This window comes from Lepidothrix coronata, unplaced genomic scaffold, assembly GCF_001604755.1.
Source record: "Lepidothrix coronata isolate B3197 unplaced genomic scaffold, Lepidothrix_coronata-1.0 Scaffold0, whole genome shotgun sequence".
Lineage (NCBI taxonomy): Eukaryota > Metazoa > Chordata > Aves > Passeriformes > Pipridae > Lepidothrix > Lepidothrix coronata.
In genome coordinates this window covers 7,937,454-7,962,095 of record NW_016690180.1, presented here as the reverse complement: position 1 = coordinate 7,962,095, position 24,642 = coordinate 7,937,454, and the positions used below count along the sequence as shown (strand labels likewise).

Below are 24,642 nucleotides of genomic sequence, written 5' to 3'. Positions count from 1 at the left end.
AAGCCATTTAAAACTGCTATCAGTGAACGACCCATTTTAAAAGACCTCAACAGGCAGTCATGAAAAGACTATTACACATGTTAAATCTGCCCTTGGGACTAAACAAGGAGCCTTTAACATGCCTACAAAAAAAAAAATAAATTTCTGCTTAAGACTGGCTTTACTGTTTAGCAGTGTGATATTCTTCACAATTTGCCAAACCACTAGGTAAACTGTGGATGCTGTGAGGTATCACTTAGCACTGGACCTGCCTAAATATGCCTTTTTCAAAAATGACACATAGCTTCAGCTTGCACTGACGCTATTGCTACTTGCAACTATTTATCTAGATTTTTAATTTTATTTGTGGTCCTAAAACAGCAGTCCTTTCTATCACACTATGGCAACAGATATTCACACGCACACTCTCAGTACCTTCATTATTACTTTTAACTTTTGTCAGCAGGGGATTATTTTTTTCCAACATATTTACATTCTTTTTTAAGCCTGAAATGTTATTTTATCATCCCCAAGCAACAGGGCAATCTTAAGACTTAGTCAACTGAAACACACACCCTTTATGAAAAATTTGTTTGTAATAAAAACTTAGGAATAATTTCAAAATCTTTTCTATTACATTCCCAGGTGTACTCTCAACTTGGACAGCACATAGTTTTGATTTTGCAATACAAACATCATTTTCTAGTTGTGTAATGAGGCCATGTTTATTGCAGTGAAAGCTGCTTATGCAATGATTTTAAAGAAGGCTTCTAACTTCACAGAAAAGTGCCCAAAATAGTTTTTCTAAACTAAAAGTTTTCAACTAGTTTGTGCCATTTAATCTTTGTGACTCTTAATCAGAAGCAAGATAGGGCAAAAACACCAGCACCATCCTTTTGCACACTGTTATTGTTTACCTCATATTGTCCTCCTCAGTAGGTTCCCTCACAACACACTGTGTGGTTGGACAGGTTTCCTAACTTCTAACTAAAGAGCTACAGCCTTACCTGTGTTCTACCAGTTTTGGAAGGGTATTACAAACTGCAAAATATCATAGTCTTAAAACCACCATGAGATTTGATAGCGCTTACAGTCTCTTTTTTACAGGGGACAAAAATGAGGCAGTGAGATATTAAAGTGAAAGTTAGAACGAATAATAATTTGACCAATGTTAGCACGTGTGTGTTTTTTTTCCTGGAGAGTAAAGACAGATATTATTTTACATGTTCAAAGAATTCTTGCCTTTATTTGTAGCTGCAAGAGCATGTTTCAGCTGCAAATAAACTCCAGCTATACAAATGAAGAGTCCACTTCTGTTCCAGTGCCTTGCTGAACATGGTGACTGCAATGGTGACAGGGAAGAATCTCATTCCATATGATAAAATCACACTTTCTTTATTATGAGCCAATCTTTGTGTTTCTCCAGTTTCCTCTCTTATGCACTGCACTTCCTAACTGCTACAGTCAGTAAGCTCTACAGGGGCCCCTAGAAACAACAGACTTCCTCAGTATGGGCTCTAGTTCCCGGGAGACCAGTGTTTATCCCTCAGACAATTATGTCAGGTAAAAATAGAATATGATAACACAATCCAAAGACTGTAATTTATCATACAAGAAAGAGTCTTCGAGGTTGGAAAGGCAAATTTAACTGACTCAGTAATCTTACATTCTCATAACTTGGGCTCTTACACAGTTTCCTGCATGTTCGAAAAGAAAAACAGCAGAAATAGCTCAAAAGGAACCATCTTGATTTGCTTACAGATCCCCATCAGTACAGAGTTTTACTGGTACTAAACAACAGTAAGGGACTTCTACCTTTTGTGTGACTATGCCCATTTGGCCTGGGAGAACAAAGGTAAACAGGAAGGATATTTATGTGATTATTTTTCTTACAGATCAGAAGAGCAAAGATTCTGGGGGTCCCATACTCATTTCTGGGCTGTGAATGAAACTGTGTTCTAGCATTTATAAGTCATTCTGACTCTGCCTCCTTAATGCATCCCCATCTTGTTCTGCTCCTACCCTGAACCACTTCTCCTACAGTCATACCTACAGTCAGTATTTTCCTATTTGTTTTGTATGTTACACACAAAAAAGAGGAAGACTGAAATTACTATTGCTTCTCTCAGTTTTAGCATATGGAAGTAATCAGAAGAAATTTTTAGAAACACTAATCTCACCTCTTGCAGTCTTCTACAAGGTGATGACTGGATATGTTTGGTCCAGTAAGTGCAGTGTTCATGGCAAGGAGAGCACATACACTTTGAACAGTATGTCCAATGAATTTAATTTCTGCTTTCTATCAAGCTTGTCCAAAAAGTTTTTAGTAGGTTGACAATTCGATCAGAATTTATTGGAAATTATGAAAGCCTTGTCAAATGCTGTAAAACAAACATTTTTGTTGAATGTTGAATCTTGATATTTGATCTGAAACCTAGAGGATTTAGTTATGCAACCATGTGTAAGACTTTCTTGAACACACGCAAATGGCTGCATACTCAGAAATGCTGGGACTGCTTGAAACAAGGCAGCAGCAACAACAAAAGAAATAATGCCTGAAATAGTTGTCTGAAGTAAGAGAAGTATGAACCATTCCACTCAAAATTATTAAAAATTGCAAGCGTGTTATTCTAAAGAAATGTGCTGGGAAATGTTAATTAGTGATACCTCTATAAATAATTCACACATTTATTAATAAAATCATGCAAATATATGTGTACCTGAATTACTGAAGAAGAAAAAATATTAGGTAAAAAAGCCCAAACAAAATGGAAGTAATCCTTGCTGACAGAGAAATTTACCTGTTGTAGACCTTACCCAGAAAGATTTACAAACTGGAATAGCTTCCAAAATCCCTGACTAAACACCATGGGCAGCAAAGAGTGCTTTATTGTACCTGTGTCTGGTGTACTATCAAAAGTGGCTTTGAGGAGGCAAGACCATTTATGTGCTGTACTTCCCAGCTAGATTACTGGAATGTCATCTATAGAAGATTATGTGGGCAGGTCCCTGGAAAGCTGCAGACAGCACTGGACTGAAATAAACATCATTTTGCCATCCTCAAAATCTGCATTTCGAGGTATAACAACAGATAAAGCATTCTTTATGCTGTGAAAATGACCATGGAAAGTGATGCTAATTTTTTTCAAAGTGGAGACAACATTCACTACCTAATGCTATAAAAGAACTTAGGAGGTATTAAAACAATCAAAAGGCAATGCTCTTAATACAATGCTTTGATAAGTTGTAACACTTTGGAACACAATACTGTGCATGTTAAAATGTGCATAGGTCCATAAAACAAAGGGACATATTAATGGAATAAACATCTATGGTGGGTCAGAAGTTAAAAGTCTTTGGATCTCAAACAGATGCAAAATGCAGGAGCATTTGGAAAAGTATTGTCACATTGTCTTGCCCTGTTCTCCTATTCTTCTCTGTGCATTTGATTTTTTCAGCTTTTGGAGTCAGCATTACAAGATAGATGGACTCTTCATCTGCATCTGACCCAATATACAATAACACAATGGGACACAGAGGAATCCCTGTATTCTCTTGCCTGCAAATTTTCATCTTCTGCTCCCTATACCACATGTACCCTGCAGTACAGTGCATGCATCTTGTTCCTGTCAACTCCAGAAAGTTTTGAGAATAGGATCGTTATCATGGAATTAGAAAAGCTGGCAACTACTTACTCCCAGGAAATGGTTCATTTCTCTATTTCCTTATGATGCAAAACCCTGTGGGAGAAAGAAGACAAAAGACCCTTCTCTTTCACTCAAAGGATGTGGCCTAAAAAGGCCACATAGGAAACTGCAAGCAAAGAAACAGGCAAAGAACAGAAATATAGGCAGAGATAAATGGTGGGGGAGGCAGAATGGGAGAATAAAAATCAAAGAACATAAGAAAATGTAACGCAGGATCAAAAGAAGTAAAGAATTAATGCTTGCAGGAAATAGTTTTTTAAACTGTGAATGCTTTCTCACATGAAAGACCATCACAATCCTGAAAAACCTTTTATCTCCCTCAAAAATTATTCCACTATTCCTGTTTTTGCAGCTGGTCAGCATCAATGTTACACATATACAGATCATCTCTTCTTTTCACTGCATTAAGGAAATATAAGGGCACAAAAAAGATGATGTCTTCCTGTTTTTAAAAGATTTTTCTCAAAAAAAGCTCAATTGGATGTATTTAGCTTCATATTCCCTACAGAAAAATAAATACCTGGTTGTAATCAGGTATTTCAATTATCTACTCAAAGTTATTCCCCTAAATTAATACCACTGTGAACCTAGCGGTGACCTAATTGCAGCCTTCCCATATCTGAAGGGAGCCCACAAGAAAGATGGACAGGGACTTCTTGCAAGAGCATGTACTGACAGGATAAGAGGGAATGGCTTCAAGCTGAAAGAGAGTAGGCTAGGATTAGATATTACAAAAAAATTCTTTGCTGTGAGGGTGATGAGGCACTGGAACAGGTTGCTCAAAGAAGTTGTGGATGCCCCATCCCTGGAAGCGTCAAGGCCAGGTTGGATGGGGGGCTGAGCAACTTGGTCTAGTGGAATGTGTCCCTGCCCTTGGGAGGGGGGTTGGAACAAGATGGTATTTAAGGTCCCTTCCAACTCTAATCATTCTATAATTCTGTAATTTGTTAAAAATCTCATGGCTATGAAGTGCAGTTCAGGCCACTTATGCATCGTTTTTTAAAGGAAACAGACATTCATTCATAATGCCTCGAGTAAAAATACAAAAGTGAACATTTTCTGACAGTTCTATACTGTCATTTACACAGTTTTGTTTTATAAACAGCAGAAGCATCATATTCACTGCTGCTTTTGAAAGCATTTTACCATTCAAGTTACCCAAAAAATAACTTCAGGGCTCTTGTGGGAGCTCCATGTTAATCTAACATCATTGTGTTGCTTTATTTCTCATTCAAGATACTGTGTTTTTTTTTTCCTCCATGGTTTTAACAGCATCAGTTATGTTGGCTGGTCAAATCAAGTAAAATAATAGAGTTAACACAGTGTCAGTTGAGAGAGAGAAAACAGAGCTGGAATATTTCTGTGAGTAGGGTTACGAATGGCAGCCCTCAGAGGGCTTCTGAGATTTCTTCCCCCAGAATGTATCACTGGTTTCATGAGGAATGAACAACTGATGATGCCTCCTTCTCACTTCCTTATATGTTTAAGAGACATCCGGATCTAGTGAAATGGTTTAGTGGTTTAAGGATTACAGTGGTAGTGCTGGGTTCAAGGTTGGACTGGATGATCTTAAAGGTCTCTTTCAACATTGATGATTCCATGATTCTATGATCAAAACTCATTAGACCTGTGAAACCAGCTGAACATGAGCCAGCAGTGTGCCCGGGTGGCCAAGAAGGCCAATGACATCCTGGCCTGTATCAGAAACAGTGTGGCCAGCACGATTAGGGCAGTGATCCTCCCCCTGTACTAAGCACTGGTGAGGCCACACCTGCATTAAGTTTTGGGCTCCTCACTCAAAGAAAGAGATTGAGGTGTTGAAGTAAGTCCAGAGAAGGGCAACAGAGCTGATGAAGGGTCTGGAGCACAAGTCTTATGAGAAGCAGCTGAGGAGTTGGGGATGTTTAGCCTGGAGAAAAGGATGCTCGGGGGAACCTTATCACTCTACAACAACCTGAAAGCAACGTGGGGATCAGTCTCTTTTCCTAAGTAACAAGCAACATGACAGGTGAAAATGGCCTCAAGTTGTACCAAGGGAGGCTTAGATTGGATATTAGGAAAATTTTCTTCACTGAAGGAGTGATGGTCAGTCATTGGAACAGGCTGACCAAGGAAGTCGTGGAGTCACCATCCCTGAAGGTATTTAAAAGACATGTAGACATGACACTGAGGGACATGGTTTAGTGGTGGACTTGGCAGTGCTGGGTTAACCGTTAGACTGGATGACCTTAAGTATCTTTTTCAGCCTAGATGATTCTATGACTTTATGCATGGGCATATAAAGACCATGCCTTTTGAAAAGTCTATCTCTTGATCAGTTTGGGGATCATTTTTACAGCAAGGAGAAAGGAGATACACTTAAAATTTGGTCTGTATATCAGGTTCCTGCTCCAAATAGCAAACCTGTATTTACTAGAGCTTAGCAGAGAGAAACTAAGAACATTTTCAAAGATTGTATTACTTTTCTCCTACCTTCTTTCCTCAAAATAGCTCCGAATTTTTGATGCAAAACAAAAAAGCCTCAAATCAACGCAAGTTTGAAAAAAATTCAGACTAAACAATTAAAGCACAGCAAAATTATAACCAACTGACAACCAGACTTTATCACAGTAATATGAAGGGAAATAGTAATGTAACAGGAAATAATGATTTCAACATAGAGCGTTTCCTACACAGTAACAAAAATACATCATTAAATAAGAACTCATGAACATAGTGTAACAGTTAAGAATGGAAACGTACAGTGCTCTCCTTTTTCTTGGTGTGGTGAGAAGCATACCCTTGTAGTGGTGTCATTTTCAGTTTTGTTTTGGAATTGAGAGCACTTCAGGAAATCTGGCCAAGAAGCATTTACCATACCCAGGACTGGTTCACAGCCTTCTTTTGCTGCCTCGCAAAATGTCCTGCAGGGCAAGAGGCCTCGACTGAAGAAAAGAGACAGAGAACAAAAATAAAAACTATTATTACTGTAGTAGATTGTGAAAGCTTTTTAGAAAGAGAAAAAATAATAATTAACAGTTTTGAAGAATTTTGCATTCTACAGAACCACTCCAAAAAGGTGCCAAATCTTCATTATTCACTGGACGTGACATAATCTCTTGACTTTCAGGCTAAATTTAAGCCAAAATCAGGCCCAAATCAGGCTCAGAACAGTTTCCCAGACAGGGAAATAATTTAGAAATTACCAGTCTTCCAAAGCACAATCACATAGTGATCCAATAAGCCAAGCAGAATTTGCAGTCTCTAGAGAAGCTCTGATGAATCAGAAAACATGGGATTATCCAGCAATTACTGCAATATTTGGCCCAGTTATAAAGTTCAGTCATGTGTGCTCCATAAATTAAATATTTCTGGATAATGATCAAGTTTAGTATGGACATATTGCATAATTTACTGAAAGATGAAAATATTATTAAAAATCTCCATCTTGATTAGTCTTATTTACAACTACTCAGAGACCAATAATTTTAAAAGTAAACTGGCAGGTCTGTGGCAATCTTATCAGAACTGATTCGGCGCCAGGAGCAGGTTATAACATATTAGGGTGCGATTTTGCTCTTCAGCATTTTAATGGAAAAAACTCTTCCTGAAAATAGAGTTTGATGAAAGAAGTGGGTTTCCTCCCACTTAAAATTCATCCTTCAGTTATTTCAGCTGCATAGAAATACCCAAATTAAGAATTGTATGACACCAGAAGAAATAAAAATGTTCTTTATAGTTTACTAAAAAGTATATTAAGGGTAAAGAGAATAAATAAGGGTTATAAATTAGTAGAAGGTATCTTTGGAGAAGCTATTTATCAAAAGAATTTTATATCAAATATTCATTGAAGTAGATATACACAATACAGTATATACTCTAAAACTATTACGTTAAATGATTTTAAGCTTCCAAAGAGGCTACATAGTGCCTGAGAGCAGATGATTTGACTTCCTCTTCATGCCAATCACTTATAGTTCACTTAAATTGGAATTCAAATTGCTGATTATAATCCTATAGGGATCTACTCCTTATCACTTACTTAATGATGTTTACATTTTTAGACTAATTCTTTTCAGAATTTATTCTTTCTGTAATACTGACTCCTCTTCTTTGCAATCACATTACCTTGCATGGGGCTCATCAGTAGACTCTATTTCTTTAGTGTTTGTTTTGAGTACTAGAAGTTATCAAAGAAATATTCTAAAAGAAGCAGTAAAGAGAGGGAAGATCCTTTTGGCAACTCTTTTCCTCTTGCTGCAGAATTTAACACATTTTCTAAAGTTAGTTCAAGATAGCTAAAGGGTCTGACCCTCAGCCTCAGCAGCCACTGAGGGCACATCTTTTCTGGAAGCAGCAGCAGCGTGTGCAGCTCTTGTTCCCAAGTGCCTGTATCTGACTCTGAGCTGATTTCAGTTTTGCTGTTTCTAACAGCTGTTGTATACCTGCCTACCTATATCTGGTTGTGTAGTAAGCCAGGTCAAACAACTGATACAGCTAAGAGTAATGTGACAAATAAAAAAGCACTTTTTTCTTGTCTGACAACTGAGTTGGTTCCTCCGAAGGGATACAGACAAAGCAGGAATAAGATGGTAGGAGACGGAGAAGTAGAAATTGCTAAAGTCAACAACAGTATCAAATAAAATATACAATTAACCATCCTTTGGGGACTCCCCATACAACTTAGTAAATTTGATAATATATCTAGAGCTCATTATTTTCTGTGGCATTTCTTTTGTGTCTTCACATTAGTATCTCCTCTGATAAATGCACTGCCACAGCCATGCCCTATTGAGAAATTCATTACTGCAATTTTACAGATGAAAACAATAGAGGATAAATAACTTCCATGCCAAAGCTGCAAATACAGCACAAAGATCACTCTGAGAATACACAAGTGTTGTACAGTATGGCCAGTCTTCGCGGACGAAGATTTGGGAAAGGTCATTACCCTTTGAGCCTGCGCAGTGGATTTTTTTTAGGTGAGACACAGTTTGCGCTGAACTGAGCCCACCCTTTAATCCGAAAGTTAATCTGCTGGGGCCGAGCAAGCTTGGACAGTGGCAGTGAGGTCCTCAGGATTAGGTTTGTTTAGAGTGACCTTCTCTTAGATGGATGGCCTTACAGGGCTGACGAGCTCCATGTGCCCGTCAGCGATCTGTGTCCCCAGACCGGGATCCGAACCCAGGTCGCAGCAGTGAGAGTGCTGCATCCTAACCACTAGACCACCAGGGGTCACAAGTGTTGACTGCTCCTGCTAAAGGTCACATTGGCAGTTCAACAGACAACCTGACTGAAGGCAGGCTGATGAACATTTTTAGCTACTGCTGGTCCTCATTACTGTCCTTTCCCCAGCTTCATCCCTTCAGTTGTTCCAGGATACCTGTTCCTGTGGCCACACAATAAGCTGTACTCATGTATTGAGCCAAGTTGAAAACAACTGTAGAGTGTTTTGCTGGATTATTTTTTCATCCAAATCTGTTTAAGGAAAAATTTAAACTGGCATGGCTGCCAGAGGACATATTAGTCATCCACACCCATGCCACAGAGCACTGCGGAATAATCCACTGTATCATTCATAGGCACACAGGCTAAGAATGGTGATAGATCTCAGGCCTGAGACAAAAGAAAGGAAGTGGTAACACAATTGTGAGAGACTGCTGGGGCAAGGGGGATGGCTACAAGGACAAAATGAAACATGAAAAAATTACGAGAAGAAGAAAACTGAGGTTATTCTTTGTGTTTTTGCAGCCATGAAATCAAACAAGTTGATGTGGCGAGCTGACACACCAGTCATTGTTAGTTCTAATTGTTTTTAATAATTTTCAGGATTTTCTAACAATAAATACTTCCACAGAACATAGATGTAAGAAAAGGAAGTTTCTACAGTAGGGCAAATACCCACACCCAGGATTACAGTTTTCTGGAGTGATAGTTCTTGTGAAATCTTTCTCAGTACCCTCTCACAGTACACCAACATAAATAGCAGCACAGTCAGTGTCACTGAAGGCAAATTCACAAAACCCTCAGCATTGCTTTTTGATTCATGGATTTGTAAACAAATGGGCTGCTTAACATTTCACATTCACATAATCCAGAAAACACTGTACTTTTGTCTTTCATTGTTCAGTTTTCATTTTTACCTTGCAAATTAATTGGAATTTTGCATTTTCTTATGTATTTTGTCTCTAGAGATGGGTTTAAACATGAAATTTGCTTCCTTACACAGTAATAAAATCTGAAAAGAAAGCAAGATTATTTTAGATTTTTGTGGTTATTTCACTTGACAAAATTATTTTGAATCGATATAGCAACATTTAAGGATGGCACCTCAATTCCATGTAACACTTTGTGGTTCTCAATGCAGAGCTAGCCGTATGTGTCTTACTTCTTGTTTTTAGCTCAAATTCATGAAGTGTTTCCTAGAAGCAGGTTCCTGTATGTAAGTACAAAAACACAAAATCAGCCTGTAACAGGACTACTTAGCACCCACAGTATGAGAAACACCTAACACCTTAAAGGAGAACAAAAGCACTCAAAGGTGATCCTGTTAAAAGGCAGCAGCAGCTCAGTTCCCCTGGGGTAACAGCCTGAAGAATGGTTCCACCTGCCTAGACAAGATTAAGGCCTTGTATTAATTGGCTGAATTGGTGGTAGGTGTCCACTCATCTGCCCTACAGGGACTGAATATCAGGATTTACAGCTGGTGCAGAAAGCCAGTTCTCACTCATGAATGCTCCAACTGCTGTCATGAAGCTGGCAATTACAGATGAGCCACAAGAGGAATGCCCTTTCCAAGAGACTGAAAAAGATTTGTTTTATACAATGAGAATGAAAAAGATGAAAAAGATGGATATACTGAATGGGTTGCCTGCAGCATGGAAGAACATACAATCTGTTTAAAGGCTATGAGAACACAAAAGTCTCAAAACCAAATAAGATGAAAAAATTGGACTGCAATCCTTTCTGTGGGTCCATACAGATGCCTTTTACTTTTTCTCTAAAAATTACAGGTCCAATTAACTACTCCTTAATAGTTGCCATATCTTGTGGCAACAGAAAAGAGCCAGCTAAAGAATTATATTTGCAAAAGTCTTAGAAGAGATCTGACATCCAAGAGTACCATACTTAACAAAGAGCTCACACTGAAGTCTGAAGACTGTTCACACAGAGGAAGGAAATATAAATTCCTGATTTCATTGAAAGTGGAACTGGGAACAAATACAAATATACTGTTAGATTAAAAAGGCTCTTATCCATTAAGAAATTAATAAAAGAGGCAGCAGCTGATGTTGAATTTCCCATCTTCTACATCAGCTGCTGTTGTATTTATTATCTCTTTCAGGCCTAGCAATCCTTCTTGGACAATGTGGCCAAAATCAGCTGATATCCTTAAGGATGGGTAGGTACAGTCTCTACAATGCAGGTTAGAATTTTTGGTCAGTGTAATTATTTATTTTGTAGAAAAAAAAACAGATAAATGATTTTTACCGAAGTAAGGAGTCACGATTGAGTCAGCAGTGCCCTGGCAGCCAGGAGGGGCAGCCAGGAGGGGCAGCCAGGAGGGGCAGCCAGGAGGGCCAACCATGTCCGGGGGGGCATCAGGCCCAGCACTGTCAGCCGGTCAAGGGAGGGGATTGTCCCGCTCTGCTCTGCACTGGGGTGGCCTCACCTTGAATATTGTGTGCAGTTTTGGGCACCACAATATAAGAAAGTTATTAAGCTCTTAGAGAACGTCCAAAGGAGGACAACGAAGATGGTGCAGGGCCTTGAGGGGAAGCTGTATGAGGAGTGGCTGAGGGCACTTCATCTGTTCAGCCTGGAGGAGACTGAGGGGAGACCTCATTGCAGTCAGAACTTCCTTGTGAGGGGAAGAGGAGGGGCAGACACTGATCTCTTCTCTGTGGTGACCAGTGACAGGACCCAAGGGAACGGCCTGAAGTTGTGTCAGGGGAGGTTTAAGTTGGATATCAGGAAAAGGTTCTTTCTCCGGAGGGTGGCTGGGTACTGGAACAGGCTTTCCAGGGAAGTGGTCACAGCATGAAGCCTGACAGAGTTCAAGAAGCATTTGGACAATGCTTTCAGGCACACGGTGTGATGCTTGTGGATGGTCCTGTGCAGGGCCAGGAGTTGGACTCGATGATCCTCATGGGTCCTTCCAACTCAGGATATTCTATGATTCAATGAATCAGCAAAAAACTTAAATTCAGAAATCCATTCTGACTCTTCAGTCACTTTCTCTATATGACAGAAACATGTCACAACTGAGCTTCTAATACCGTAACAAGCAGAAACACCTAAAATATACTCTGTAGAGCAGAAGCACTTTATTCTATCATACTAAGACAAAATGCTACATCTATTTTACCATATAGCATTAACATTATTGCCACAAAAAAACTATCAAAATCATTTAATGTGTTTTTTATGATGACCATAATTAATTGTGATGATCTGTCCTGACTAAAGCAGCCAGCCCTTCCAGATTTCTCTCAGTGATCCCATTACTTGATTCAAACATGAGAGTGAAAATGGGAGAGATGCAGTAAATGAATTCACTAGAGCTATAATTCAGCCAGGGATCAGTTTAAATAAATATTATTAAGAATTTTGCTACAATTATGAGCTATTTTTACAATCTCGTACCATCTGCCAGAACTTCTCCTAAACCAGGTCAAATTTCTGAAAGTTCTTTATTTAATTCTAATATTTAAATGGTATTTGCATGACATTGTTATGAAAATGATGTGAGCATACACTGTTTATTTGCTTTACTCTATAGGAATTTCTTCTGGAAAAAAAAAAAAAAAGCAGCTCTTAATATGCCTAAAAATCCAGGTTACAAGATCTTTTGATGTTAGTAAACAAAATTCACATTTGGAAAAGACAAGCTGTCACAGTGAAACAGAAGTCCTCTGAATCACACACGGGTATTTAAACCACAGCATTGCTACAGAAATTCCAGATTAACAGTAAATCATACACGGTACAGCTGCTCTAACTCTTTGTATCATATGGGTAATAAAGGCACCCAAATCAATACTGGGCCTAAAGGTCTGCCTCCCATTTCCACAGATCACTGTGATAAGTACCTATAAATAATTTCATGTAGCTTTCCAGAACCCATGCTTCCCTGTGCACTTCAGAGGAAGACTTCAAGAATTAGCCCAAGTTAAAACTTTCTGAGCTGCATCTTGTCAGGAATCCTAAAGGCAGACACACCTCTCACTCACTGACACTTTAGGCTCCTCTCCGTCGAGCAGAAAATCATTATAATCCATTATCCTGCTACTTCAAGTCCACATTACAGTTGTTTCACAAACACTTCAAGCTGGCAGGAGCAGATGTCATTAATTGAAAGAAGCTGTCCTACCCCTCATAAGCCTGGCTCCAGAACCTCTCCCCACTTCTCTTCCTTACTTCTTTGTGCCAGCACAGCACTTCATGGTGTTACACAATGGATCAGATCAGTCACTCCTACTTTAATTCAGATTGGTTTCCAAATCCAATCTGTCATGGAGCTGAACAAATACTTCTGCCAGGACACAGATAAGGCACAATGGAGATGGGGAATAACAAGCAGGGGAACAGGGTAACACTGTTTGTTCAGCACCACTACCAAATTATACCAACTTAAAATCTACCATGAAACACTGGCCTGGAGTATCTTCTCCAGAGACGTTGTGGAACCTCCATCCTTAAGGATCATCTAAACTCAACTGGAAATGGCCCTGAGGAGTCTCATCGAATTTAATGCTGGTCCCAATCTGAGCAAGAATAGTTCCAGAGGTTCTTCCTCACCACACCTGTGATCCTAATTTGCCTGTCCTGCTCAGCCTGTGAGCCTGGTGCCTACCACCACAGTCTCCAACAGGGCAACAATAACTTCTTACAGGAAAGACTAACTTGTGAGAGGTAATTATGTCTCACTAACTGAATCCTCATTAGGTTTTGACTGCAGATGGTTTAAAAGTTATTTGTTAATAAGCTGGGTACTAAAAGAGGCCAAACATGAGCTGAACAGCATATGAATTCTTGGAGAATCCTTTGACTACAATTCAATTCAAAACCATTTTTTTTATTAACTTCTGCACAAGAGGGTATATTCATATCTAGTAGATGACTTCTACCAAATTTAGATAAGATGTTACGTCATCTATACGTTTCTGGTTTGAGTCCAGGTGCACAAGTCTAATAGGAAACTATCAGTGTTGATAGTCCCAAAATGTTGCAAAATTCTACTGAAAGCTCCTGTCTTACAATTATTGCAAGTTATTAAAAGAAATCAATCTCATTTTTTGAAAACGAAGAGTTTTTCTAGCAGATATATTAAATTAGCAAACAAACATGAACAAAAAGCCATGTTAATTTTAAGACTTGTTGTAAATGTTTATTTCAGTTACATAAATGATCAGTAGTTAGTCATAAGAAATAATATATTGCATGTGATGAAGAATAACCTATGACCCTAGTTACTATACCAACTTAGAAACCAGAAACCACAGCTTATTAGAGATAATACACACAACAAATCATTAAAACAACAGGGCTGGAGGCAATCAATCAGTAAAATATGCTTTCATGAAATAATCAGTCCTTCCGATTTTCTTTTCCGCCTCCTTCCCTCTGAGAAGCATTGTGAAATATGTTTTCAAACAGACATTCCCGTGCCCAGACTGTTCCCAAAAATGTTTCTCTGTCTGATAACCTTTTAGCTCTGATCTGTCCATAATTCCCCCAACATGCGCACTTTGAAATTAGATCAGTGGAGAGACTGAAACACTGCACGAAATTTGATGCTGCCTGCTATGGTAAATGCTGCCTTCACATGCGTTAGATACATACATCATTCCAGCCAATGTAGATTGCCATTACCTATATTTCTATATTAGTTTTCTAACTTTTAATTTTTTTAATTAATCTCTTATGCAATCCTTTCCTTCTTTATATTGAGTAATTTACAAATTAGACATACTTGTAATTTTAAACAGCCTCTACTTGTGGGCAGGGAAGGGGGAAAATAAAATCTTTCCAGCATCCTATTTCTCTGTCCCCTGTGCCCCTGGTTTGCCTTTACCCTACACTGCACCTGCCATCTACGGGCACATTACTGTAAGAGAGTTGGCACCAGAGAGTTAACTTCAGACCCTTTTAGGTAAGGGCCTGTACCTTGATTCATTGCCACACCTAGCCATTGGGAGGGGCAGGGACATGAAGATTCTTTAGGCCCACCCACACCAGGTGAGCCATGACAGTGATAGAAAAGCTTTCAGAGACGCTGTAATTTTTCAGACAAGTACACTAAAAATTGGGGATAAACTTCTGCAGGCATATCCATAGGTACATAAACTTTATAAACAGAAGTTCCCATAAAGTAAATACATTTTCTTTCTAATTCCCTTACCTTCCTCTTCTAAAAGCCATGATGAAGAGTGAGCTTACTAGAGCAACTTCCCTGACAAATTTCAAGTGCTTTTTTCTTTACCCCCTCCCCCCCCAAATTATATACATCTGAAGAAAGGGCCCTCCTAGAAAATATGTTAATCAATTTTAAATTCTGGCCCATGCCACATCATTACTTATACTCTCCCTAGCACTCCTTGCAAAAGCCAACTTTATATTTATCACCTTTATACTGTCTGAGCTTGGGACTAAGTAGTAGTGGCTCTTAAGGTGATGAGTATGACATGTTGATTTCAAGATCTGAGTTCTGAGGAACAATGCAAAGTGTAATCTTGTTAGCACATTGTTTTCTGCCCTATGGGGAACAGTTACCCAAGACTAGCAAGATAACTCATGAAGTATAAAACAATTAGTGAGTAATATGGGCTGTCTTGAGAAGAAAGATGTATCTTCAGAAATGCTACTTTACAAATGCTGTTTCTTCAGGTTTCTTCAGGTTTCTTCATTTGTTTCCTGGCAAAATGGTCCACTCCAATATTTCAGTAAAATGTGAGCATTCCTTTCTTTGAAGTCAGATGTGAGTCAGCTGTTTCTTAACTAAAGGTCTTGGTTGTGTCCCATGAAGATCATGTTCTAGACATAGGATAGAAGAAATAAAATTCTATTTCCTGAAAAATTATCTTTCCTCAGAGCAGGAGTTGGGATTTGAGGATTTGTTTTCTTCTAGGTCCCTTCTCTGTGCAAATATTCTGTCACTTTTTGAACCTGCATATTGTAGATTTTCTTTAATCAATGTATCAATTTATTACTTACTCAATTTTCCAACTTAAGGCTCCCTGATTTTACTCACTGAGTCCTTATCTTTAGAAATTCAGGTCCGTTCAGCACATTCCCTGAAACATGCTTTAAATCATGAATTTGCATGTGACATCTGTCACTGCACATAAACACTCTCAAAAGTATACAGGAACTGTCTAGTGCTATTGTACAAACATCTTAAACAGACAGTTTTGCTACTTTGAATCCCTACGCAGTATATTACACTGTCAACCATTTCACTTTCTTGCTGTAAATCAGTTCTGTTTCACCTTGAATTAGTGTGCCATCAATTTGATGGTAGATTAGAGCTGAAACTGAGTATTTACACTGTGTAGGAAAGACTTTTCAAAATGTTTCTTGGGACATGCTGACTATCTGCCCTTAGCAACTCTATTCTCAACGTTTTACTTAGCAAAAAAATAGACCATACAATTTATTATAACTATTGATAAAATCACAGCTATTTGAAGGTTATTGACTGGTACAAAGGAAAAAATGAAAGAAAAAGTATTCATTTGTTCTGCTCTTCTGGGCTTTTTCAAGTAACACGGACCCTGTGTATTCATCATTTTTTCTGCTAAACAGTAATATTAGTATCAATTCTCTTAGGAGAATGCTTAAAATCAACAATGAAAGACACAAAAATTAATAACTGGCAGATGGAGAGAAAGACAGGATGATAAAGTTGTGAATGCCTGCCCACACGAATATATTCTCTAATTTTTGTTTTCCCTTTTGACAAGATTTGACTATACATCTTTTTCATTACCTAGATTTCCATAGTTGTTTGTTTCAAATCACAATTGTGCTTACACTAACCACAACTCAATTAAAAAACTGAAGAGTGGATTATGACCCAGTTAGGTATCCAGAGACAGATTTTACAAATATGTTTTTTTGTACGTAATGGGTCTGATGGATTCCGAAGGGCTCAAAGCCAAGACATGGCAACATTTAAAACAAAAGGCATGTGATTTCAAACATTCTATGTATAAAGCACTTCATCCACTGAACATCACCTTTGCTTTATTCACGATTAAAAAGTTGAAGTTTCTAATCTTCTGTATCTAGATAACCATTGCCGAAACTCCATCTGCAATAGCCTCTGTCAGTCATGTTAACTTGCTTGGGCTAAAGAGGCACCATCACAAAGAAAGCACATTAAGAGGATGAAGCAACTCCCACAGGGTGTGAAAAGGCAGACTGCAAACTCAGGAAACTACTGGTAGCCACTACATAAGCATCTGAAAGTAGACTTTGCAAAATAGATATTGACTTAAATATATGCTGATAGCTTCCTGTTCAAAGTCTTAAAATAAAAATTCTCATTAGCTAGGTAAACAGGATCTATGGGATCAGTCAACTTTTTGCAGTTCACAAAAGCAGAAAAAGGGAAACAGCCACATCACTGATCTCATTCATGGGTTGGACTAATCATGACAGACAGATATCTCACTCTATGAACTTCAATTCTTTTCCTTTTTCTAAGAGGAAATGAACAAAATTGTCTTCCTCTCCTACCTTGTACTTCACCCTAAATTTGTTTCAAGCTGTCTCTGGTTTTTAATAAAAGACAACACACATATTTCTGGATTTGTTTTTCGGACCTAGTATTTCATTAGTTTATGTCCACAATGAAAATGAGACTTTTTATTTTTTTCCTTTTTATAAATTACAGGAAAAAAACCAAGACAATGAAACAGAAAAAAACCCTACAGAATTGAATTTGCTACTATGAATCGTAGCAGAGCAGCTCTTCAAAAAACATTTGACTGCATACACAGTCACATATTCACAGCTTCTTAGAACCGATTTAGTATTAACCTAATTTTCAATAGTTAATTTTCCCCACCCCAAACATACCATGTAGCCTTATTCTGATCTCTTCTACTTTCTACAAATCGTTACCTGGCTGCTGATTTTTGTAGCATAGATACTACAGCATAACTTCTAGCTAATTAACTTCTCTAGCTATTAATGTGACAGTCCTTTACTGGTTTTCCTCATCTGGGCTATAAACTTCCAGAGGCAGGATGTTGCCCCTCAGTGCATGTTTGTACAGCATCCAACATAAAAAGCCATAATCTCGGATGGACTCTTTGAGCCCAAACTGAAGACAAGCCACTTCACAACTGTATTTCAAAGATATTTGACATGAAAAAGACCATAGTGAGTAAACAGATACATAAATGCAAGGTGTTTTAGAATTTCACTTTGGGAGCATATTACACCTTCTAATTTGTGTTGCGCTAGTAGCATTTTCTAGGCAGAGCTTAAATCCAGTTTGATCTCCAAATATTTGAGACTCTGGGGATCTATCAATAATAAGCATTTCCTCACCTTTCTGGAATACACTTCTACACAGAGGATTAACAGAAGTACTCAAGGTATTATTTCTGTTTTAGGAGGCAGCATGACAGCAAAGAGGTATTATGAGAATCCATAACTTTCAAATTCATTCCCTGCATAAAAAGTCAAAATAAACCATGTACGTAGGCCTTCAGGATCTTACATATCTTTACTATTTTACCAAGCCTTTTGATGAAACATGATTATTCACAGAGGGCAAGAAATAATAGAAAGCATCATTCAGTAAGTCTATTTGTATTATGCAGTTATAGGCTGACCCACTATGAACTTCTCTATTGATTCTGAATCTTTAAATTTTACACCAATTTTGGCTTTAAAAAACATCTGTTTTTCTTTTGAAAGTATGAAAAAATTTCATACCAACATTTTTCAGATTTTTTTTGTGTTCTTGAATTGTAGAATCCAACACGAGTGAATTACTATAAATAAACATTCATTACATTGCAGTAATTGGCCTTTGGCCCACGCTCAGTGTCTTCCAGCAGTAAGGGAGAATTCACCAGATTACATCACTGCTCTGAGGACAGATCTTTCTTATAACAAGTAAAGTACCAGTGTTGCATTTGATGGTAAAAGGTTGCAAGCTACTATTACCCAAAAGGACAAACTTACTACTGGGAATGTTTTAGAAGTCATTAGTTCAGCACTCCAACTAGTTTAAGGTGTTCTTGCACCACTAGTGTTACTTTTCAGGACTGTCATGTTCTCTTAGCAGTGCTGCTGGACTGTGTCAAGACAGGTTTTTTAAAGCTGATTTTGAAGTCATATTGGAAAGATTTCATCCATTCACCCAAGAAGGTGGAAGCTGCATGGTGCTCTTACTTAGTATACAAATTATGGACAAGTAATAAGCAAGCAAAAAGCCTTACTACACTTCAACTTTCCATGTTCCATTTTCACACAGGTTTTAGTTGCACTTTCAAACCTTATGTTTACTGGAAAGTAGTAGAAAAATACTGTTATATATTTTTGTAAAAGAGCAGAGCTAGCTGCTTGTAGATCCAGTTGCTGAAATTAAATTAAAAATTAATATATTTTACTGACATGTATGATTTTTACTGCAGTAAGATACAGAACTTTTTCAAAGAGCAGCAGTATATTGGCATTATTAAGAAATTCCACTGTGTTACACAAACAGTGAATAAGTCCTCTGCCTAGAAACTTAGTCTCCTTCGAGTGTTAATGAATACAATGTTTATAAACACATGAAAGATAAATGGGAAACAGACATAAATAAGTTTAAACATCAGAGAAAAGCTATATGTAATGACAGCTCACTGGATGCGAAATATTAGGGCTTGTAACTTTTCTTCTTGATGCTTCTTGTAATGCATTATTGCTTCCATGGCTGCAAGCTTCCAGCACAGACTCTCTCAACAATACCTAAGAATAGACGTCTAAGCATCACAAGAGTTTCATTTCTTCTGTACTGTGTAAGCAGCTTTTGTCAAATTATGCTTTACATACATTAGAAACAATTGCTCCATAAAACAAAAAGTTATCAATACATAAAAAATTATGATCATATATGCACTGACATTACAATGAAACAGCTGTAATTGTCTGGAGGAATTGGTGACAATGCAATAACAACTGTGCACCATACTAGTGTATGTTTTATGATGCTGTATAATAAAAAGCAACCATAATCCCAAGAAAGCTCTACAGCTTACTGACACATCCCCATTTATTATTATCAGATGCTTTCCACAGTGACTCTTCTGCTTCTCCTTCAGTGCGTTTCCACTATTCAACAAACCTAAAACAGGGCTGTGTCTTTCAGTTTTTCTATCTGCACCCAAGACACACAAAGTAACTTGCCCCTATTATGCCAAGAACTTTAAGAGTTATGGGAAGCAGTGAGAGAAGGAGAAGGGGCTAGGGTGAGAATGGAAGGTATTAAATAACTATTTTATGCAGATATGATGCTTCTTAAAACCATTATTCTTGGCTTTGAAATACATCTGTTAGCCTGCAATAATTGGATGCTACAAGAAAGACAGTAATCGCAAAAATCACTTGGTTCCCTACAGAATAAAAGATATCCTTCTTTAAAGAGGAAACCAGAAGTTAAACTAGGACAACTTCGGTTTGGCAGACTACATTTAACTGACCAGCGCACTGTCAATCCACTCTTATGGTTCTTCCTGTGGTTGCCACTTCAACTGCATAGACTGCATTTTCAAGTGACACCCATGGAACGCTCTAGAGACATATGGTTACTAAAAGTGAAATCAGATTCTAACACAATCCTGCATCATTGACAGTCTCACATTGGACATTCTTCCCCATTAAGTTTGCAGGGGCCAGAACAGTTTCCACAAAAAGGATTTTAAAGTAAAAATAGAGGGAGCATTGTGACGTCCAGGACATAAAACAGGGCATGGAAATCCAGTTCCAGTTTTGACATTAAAAATTAATAGGAGAAGGTTGCAGTTGGGAAAAAAAAACAAACAAACACACAAAAGAAAAACCCTGACTCTAGAATCTCAATATATTTTGATTGCTGCCAAAAACCAGAGCAAAAGTTTGCATGTTTCAAACATTAGTTTAACTTCTATGCTCTTTAAATTAGCAAGGCATAATGTAAAACCATGCAAGAAACATATCTTCAGGAAAGAAATGGAAAAGAAAAGGTACAAGACTTATCCTTTCACCACCCTACTTATTTGATTGATTTATGAGCTTTGCACTTTAGACACGTACCACTCACTCTCAAAAGGTTTGTGAAAGTCAAGTTCCAAACAAGGCAGAATAAGTGAAGCAACAGAGAAACAGCCTGTTCTGTTGCTGAATGCTTAAATGCATCAATTTTTTACCTGAGATCATTTTTCTTAATTTGTTCAATGATTTCTAGGGACAACAGGTAGTTTAAGGCTGTATGTTATCAGATTCCTTAACTGGAAAAATTGTAATAATAAATTGGAGTGGAGGGGCTATAATTAATAATGCACTCAATTAAACAGGATTAATTGAAAATAGCTTTTGGTAGGCTAACAAAGATACGTACACAGGAGAATTTGGATTAAACCATTCTGCCAGTCCAATGGTCAGTCTTGTTCCACTGTTACCTGTGCTGCTTTTACTCCACCCTAATGCTATTCATATAATCATCTGTACACCTTTACTCTGGGTTAATTTTCTGTCAGTTTAGTGAGCTTAATTGCCAGTCCAGGAATCACTCTGATGCAATGGAAATGGCAAGCATATATTGCCTGGAGTGAGGCTGTACCTTTCATTGGCAACTATATTTTAGACCAGTTCTCACAGAACCTTTTTCATAAGCATCCTAGTCCTTCTAAAGCACAGCTTTAGACTTTCTGGTTCTTGTTATGTTATTTGAATCACTTATTCAATTGTCATACACTCTTCCACTGAATTTTCCAGTGGAGAAACTGGAAATCAGGAAAAATGAAAATAAGGAGGAAGAAATCTACCCTCTCTCTTTCCCTCTCCAGAAATATCAAAGATTGTGTACATATATTAAAAAAAAATAGTTCATTTTCCCCTTTTGGTGCCATGTTTTGATTTTAGCACTGTTAAACTCACTGATCCTTTTTTTTCAAATCAAACTCAATAAAAAAAGTGCATGCACATGATACTAATGCTGTAAAATTATGTAAATGCGGAAAAAATATATGCTCCTTAAGCTTCCAGAATAGTTTATGTCCCTCTGAACACATCCTGCTAATCTAATACCATGAGATATATTTAAAACATTAATCTCTTTGAAGGAAAACAACAAACAAATTTGAAGCTTAACACTTTATGCCAATACTAGACATTTCCAAGGCGTTAATGTTGTTAAAAAGCATTCCATTTCAGCACACTCAGATTGCAGAAATTAGGTACAAGAAATCTGGAGAGCCTTCTCTAGGAAAATAATCCTGACTGCCCTAATATCACAGTGGCAATTTTTTTTCCAGAGGAACTCAATTGCAGTTGGCTTATCATGGCAGAAACGTTGCCAATAGCTTTGACAGACAGGAACTGTGCAATGAGAAGGTCATAGGCTCCCTTGTCTGATTAGACAGAGAGTATTTTACCACAATTGGCTCTAGTCACTGACAGATTTTCATTCCCAAATACCTGTCATCACCGTCACTGATGCATTCAGGAAGAGCAAGACTACAGCCAAACAGCATAATGTGTTGATAGCAGCTGAGTCGACTGAGATAACTGAAGAACTTCAGGAACTTTTCCATTTCAATACTTTTGACAATGGAAAGAATTGAAGTTACAGTGGTGTAGTTATATGGCAGCATCTGGCACTGGCTGTTGGTGATATTTATGCAGGCACCTGTGAAATCAGAACAATATATTTAGAACAAAAGTATCACCATTTAATAATTGGTTTAAAGCATATACTGAATTGACTAGTCAGTACATATAATACAGAAGTAATGCCTGTATCTCACAATAAGATTACATTCCTTAATGCTATCATAATACTGTCAAAAAAGGGAAAAAAAAAAAAAAAGAAAAAGAAAAAACGAAACCACAGAAGCTTGGTAGCTTAGTTTGGAAAACCAAATAAGCACTTAGACATTTTCAGAATCCTCTAACTCTGTACAAAACTGGACTATAAATAACATAAAACCAATTTCTTTGTGACACAGGTTGAACACACCGTAAGAATAGCCCGGATACAATCAAATTCAGATGAAGTTAAGAATGAAATCATGCAGAAAAAAGTGAGGCTAATTGGGTTCTGAACTGCCCTGGTTTTAGTGTTTCTATAAAGTTTCTCTTTTTCCTACCATTCTACTTCACAGCTGGCTTTCCTGACAAATCACAGATTTGGTTACATATTTTTTCCCAAGGTGATGGTTTTACCTTCACACCCTATCAACATAAAACTATCTGATTTTACAGGTTGAACACCTACCCTGTCCTAAACCGTTTTCCCACTTTTGACATATGAAAGCAACCTTTCTCTGCTATTGCCCTGTCATGTGCAGCAGGCTCTCCTCTCAGCTATGCATGATCAGTAGGTAACTTAGTGAGTGGAGTCCTTAGAAGCAAGTTTCACAAGCCATACACCAAACTCAGAATTTTCATCACAAACAAACTATTAAATTACATTGTTTATGACAGCTTCCTACTCTGATGAAGGCCTTTCTAGGCCATCTAGTCAGGCTTCAGCAACATTTTATTCACACTCAGAGCATTCCCACATTCTGCAGGAAGTAGGGTCCCCAGCCCATTGACAACACTAGACTTTGCAATTAAGCACGCTGTAAACAAATCAAACTCATGCTAAATGACTATCCCAACTCTAGCCTTCTGAGGAGGGAAAACTTTTGAGGAGATTCAAGCCTTAGCACTTCTCATTATCTGAGCAATTTGGTAGCACCAAATCAGGTAGAGTCTTTCCATCATGAGACATTTTGGGACTGGCTTCTTCCAAGAATTGTGTGGGTCGTTTACACCTGACCCTCAACTTGATAAAAGCTATGGATGTAAAGCACACACGATGCAGATCTAAGGGTTAAGCCAGTGTCCCTTACTTGTCTTTCACACAGTATTCACTGTTCAAATTGCAAATTCTGGTATCTGTGGACTATTAAACCTCACATCAGAGAAGGAAACCAAAGCCTAATGAAGAAAAGAATTCATTGTTTTTTTCAAATTGCAATGTCTTTGAAAGGTTGGACAAAAAAAGTGGGTTTCAAATTTTATCTAGACTTGGTTAAAAATAATCCCTATTTTTTCTGTGCCTGACAAGTATATCCCTTTATCTTCTCCCTCTCCGGAAATTTCGAAAAAAAACTAGCTAATTGAATCTTGCTCCACTGAAATAACAGCAAGTCTATCCGCTCATTATAATCAAGCTGAAACTATATCCATAAGTCCCCATATTAAGATTTCCCTGACTCCCAGTACTGCCAACAAAAAATCTCTGTGCCAGCATACACCCATTTTCTGCTACAATCTCTTCTCACTCCCACAGTATAGCAACTAATGGATCTGTTCATCAGGGAATCACATTTTTTCATAGAATTCAGGGACAGATTCTCCATGCAGAAATCTAAGTTAATGCTTGGAGACTAGTAAAGAAGTGGTAAGCCTCCAAACTGGGAGAACTTTCAAAAGTGCAGAGTGCAGTTTTCAAAAGTGACTGTATGAGTTAGCAGCACATGTCAATGATTTTCAGTGCAATTCCTGCTCTGAAGTTGTAAAGTTACTCTTGAAAAATATCTCCAAGATGATCACCAAATCTGTTAGGTTGTAACACCAAAATCTGGTGATACTAAAATAGCTTTCCAGGGGAAAGGTGAAAAAGATGGAGGGAAGGGAAGGGAAGGAAATTCACTTCAGAATCAGAGTTCTCTTTTAAAAGATGCCATCTCTTTAATGACTACTCACCTTGTGACTTTTGTAG

The 24,642-nt window shown here is 37.9% G+C and overlaps 1 protein-coding gene across 4 annotated transcripts in view; it reads right to left on the bottom strand.

Annotated features, from left to right (window-relative positions):
- Window positions 1–24,642, bottom strand: part of CORIN (corin, serine peptidase) — a 119,748-nt gene that overhangs the window by 52,661 nt on the left and 42,445 nt on the right. For all 4 annotated transcript variants that reach the window (XR_001873090.1, XM_017804674.1, XM_017804660.1 and 1 more), the window contains exons 4-5: window positions 22,347–22,557; window positions 6,429–6,610 (exon numbers count right to left, since the gene is read on the bottom strand). Coding sequence is in view for 3 of the 4 variants with exons in the window: in XM_017804674.1 (XP_017660163.1) it covers window positions 6,429–6,610; window positions 22,347–22,557 (393 nt within the window). In the remaining variant the exon portion in view is untranslated. The remainder of the gene's footprint in view (window positions 1–6,428; window positions 6,611–22,346; window positions 22,558–24,642) is intronic.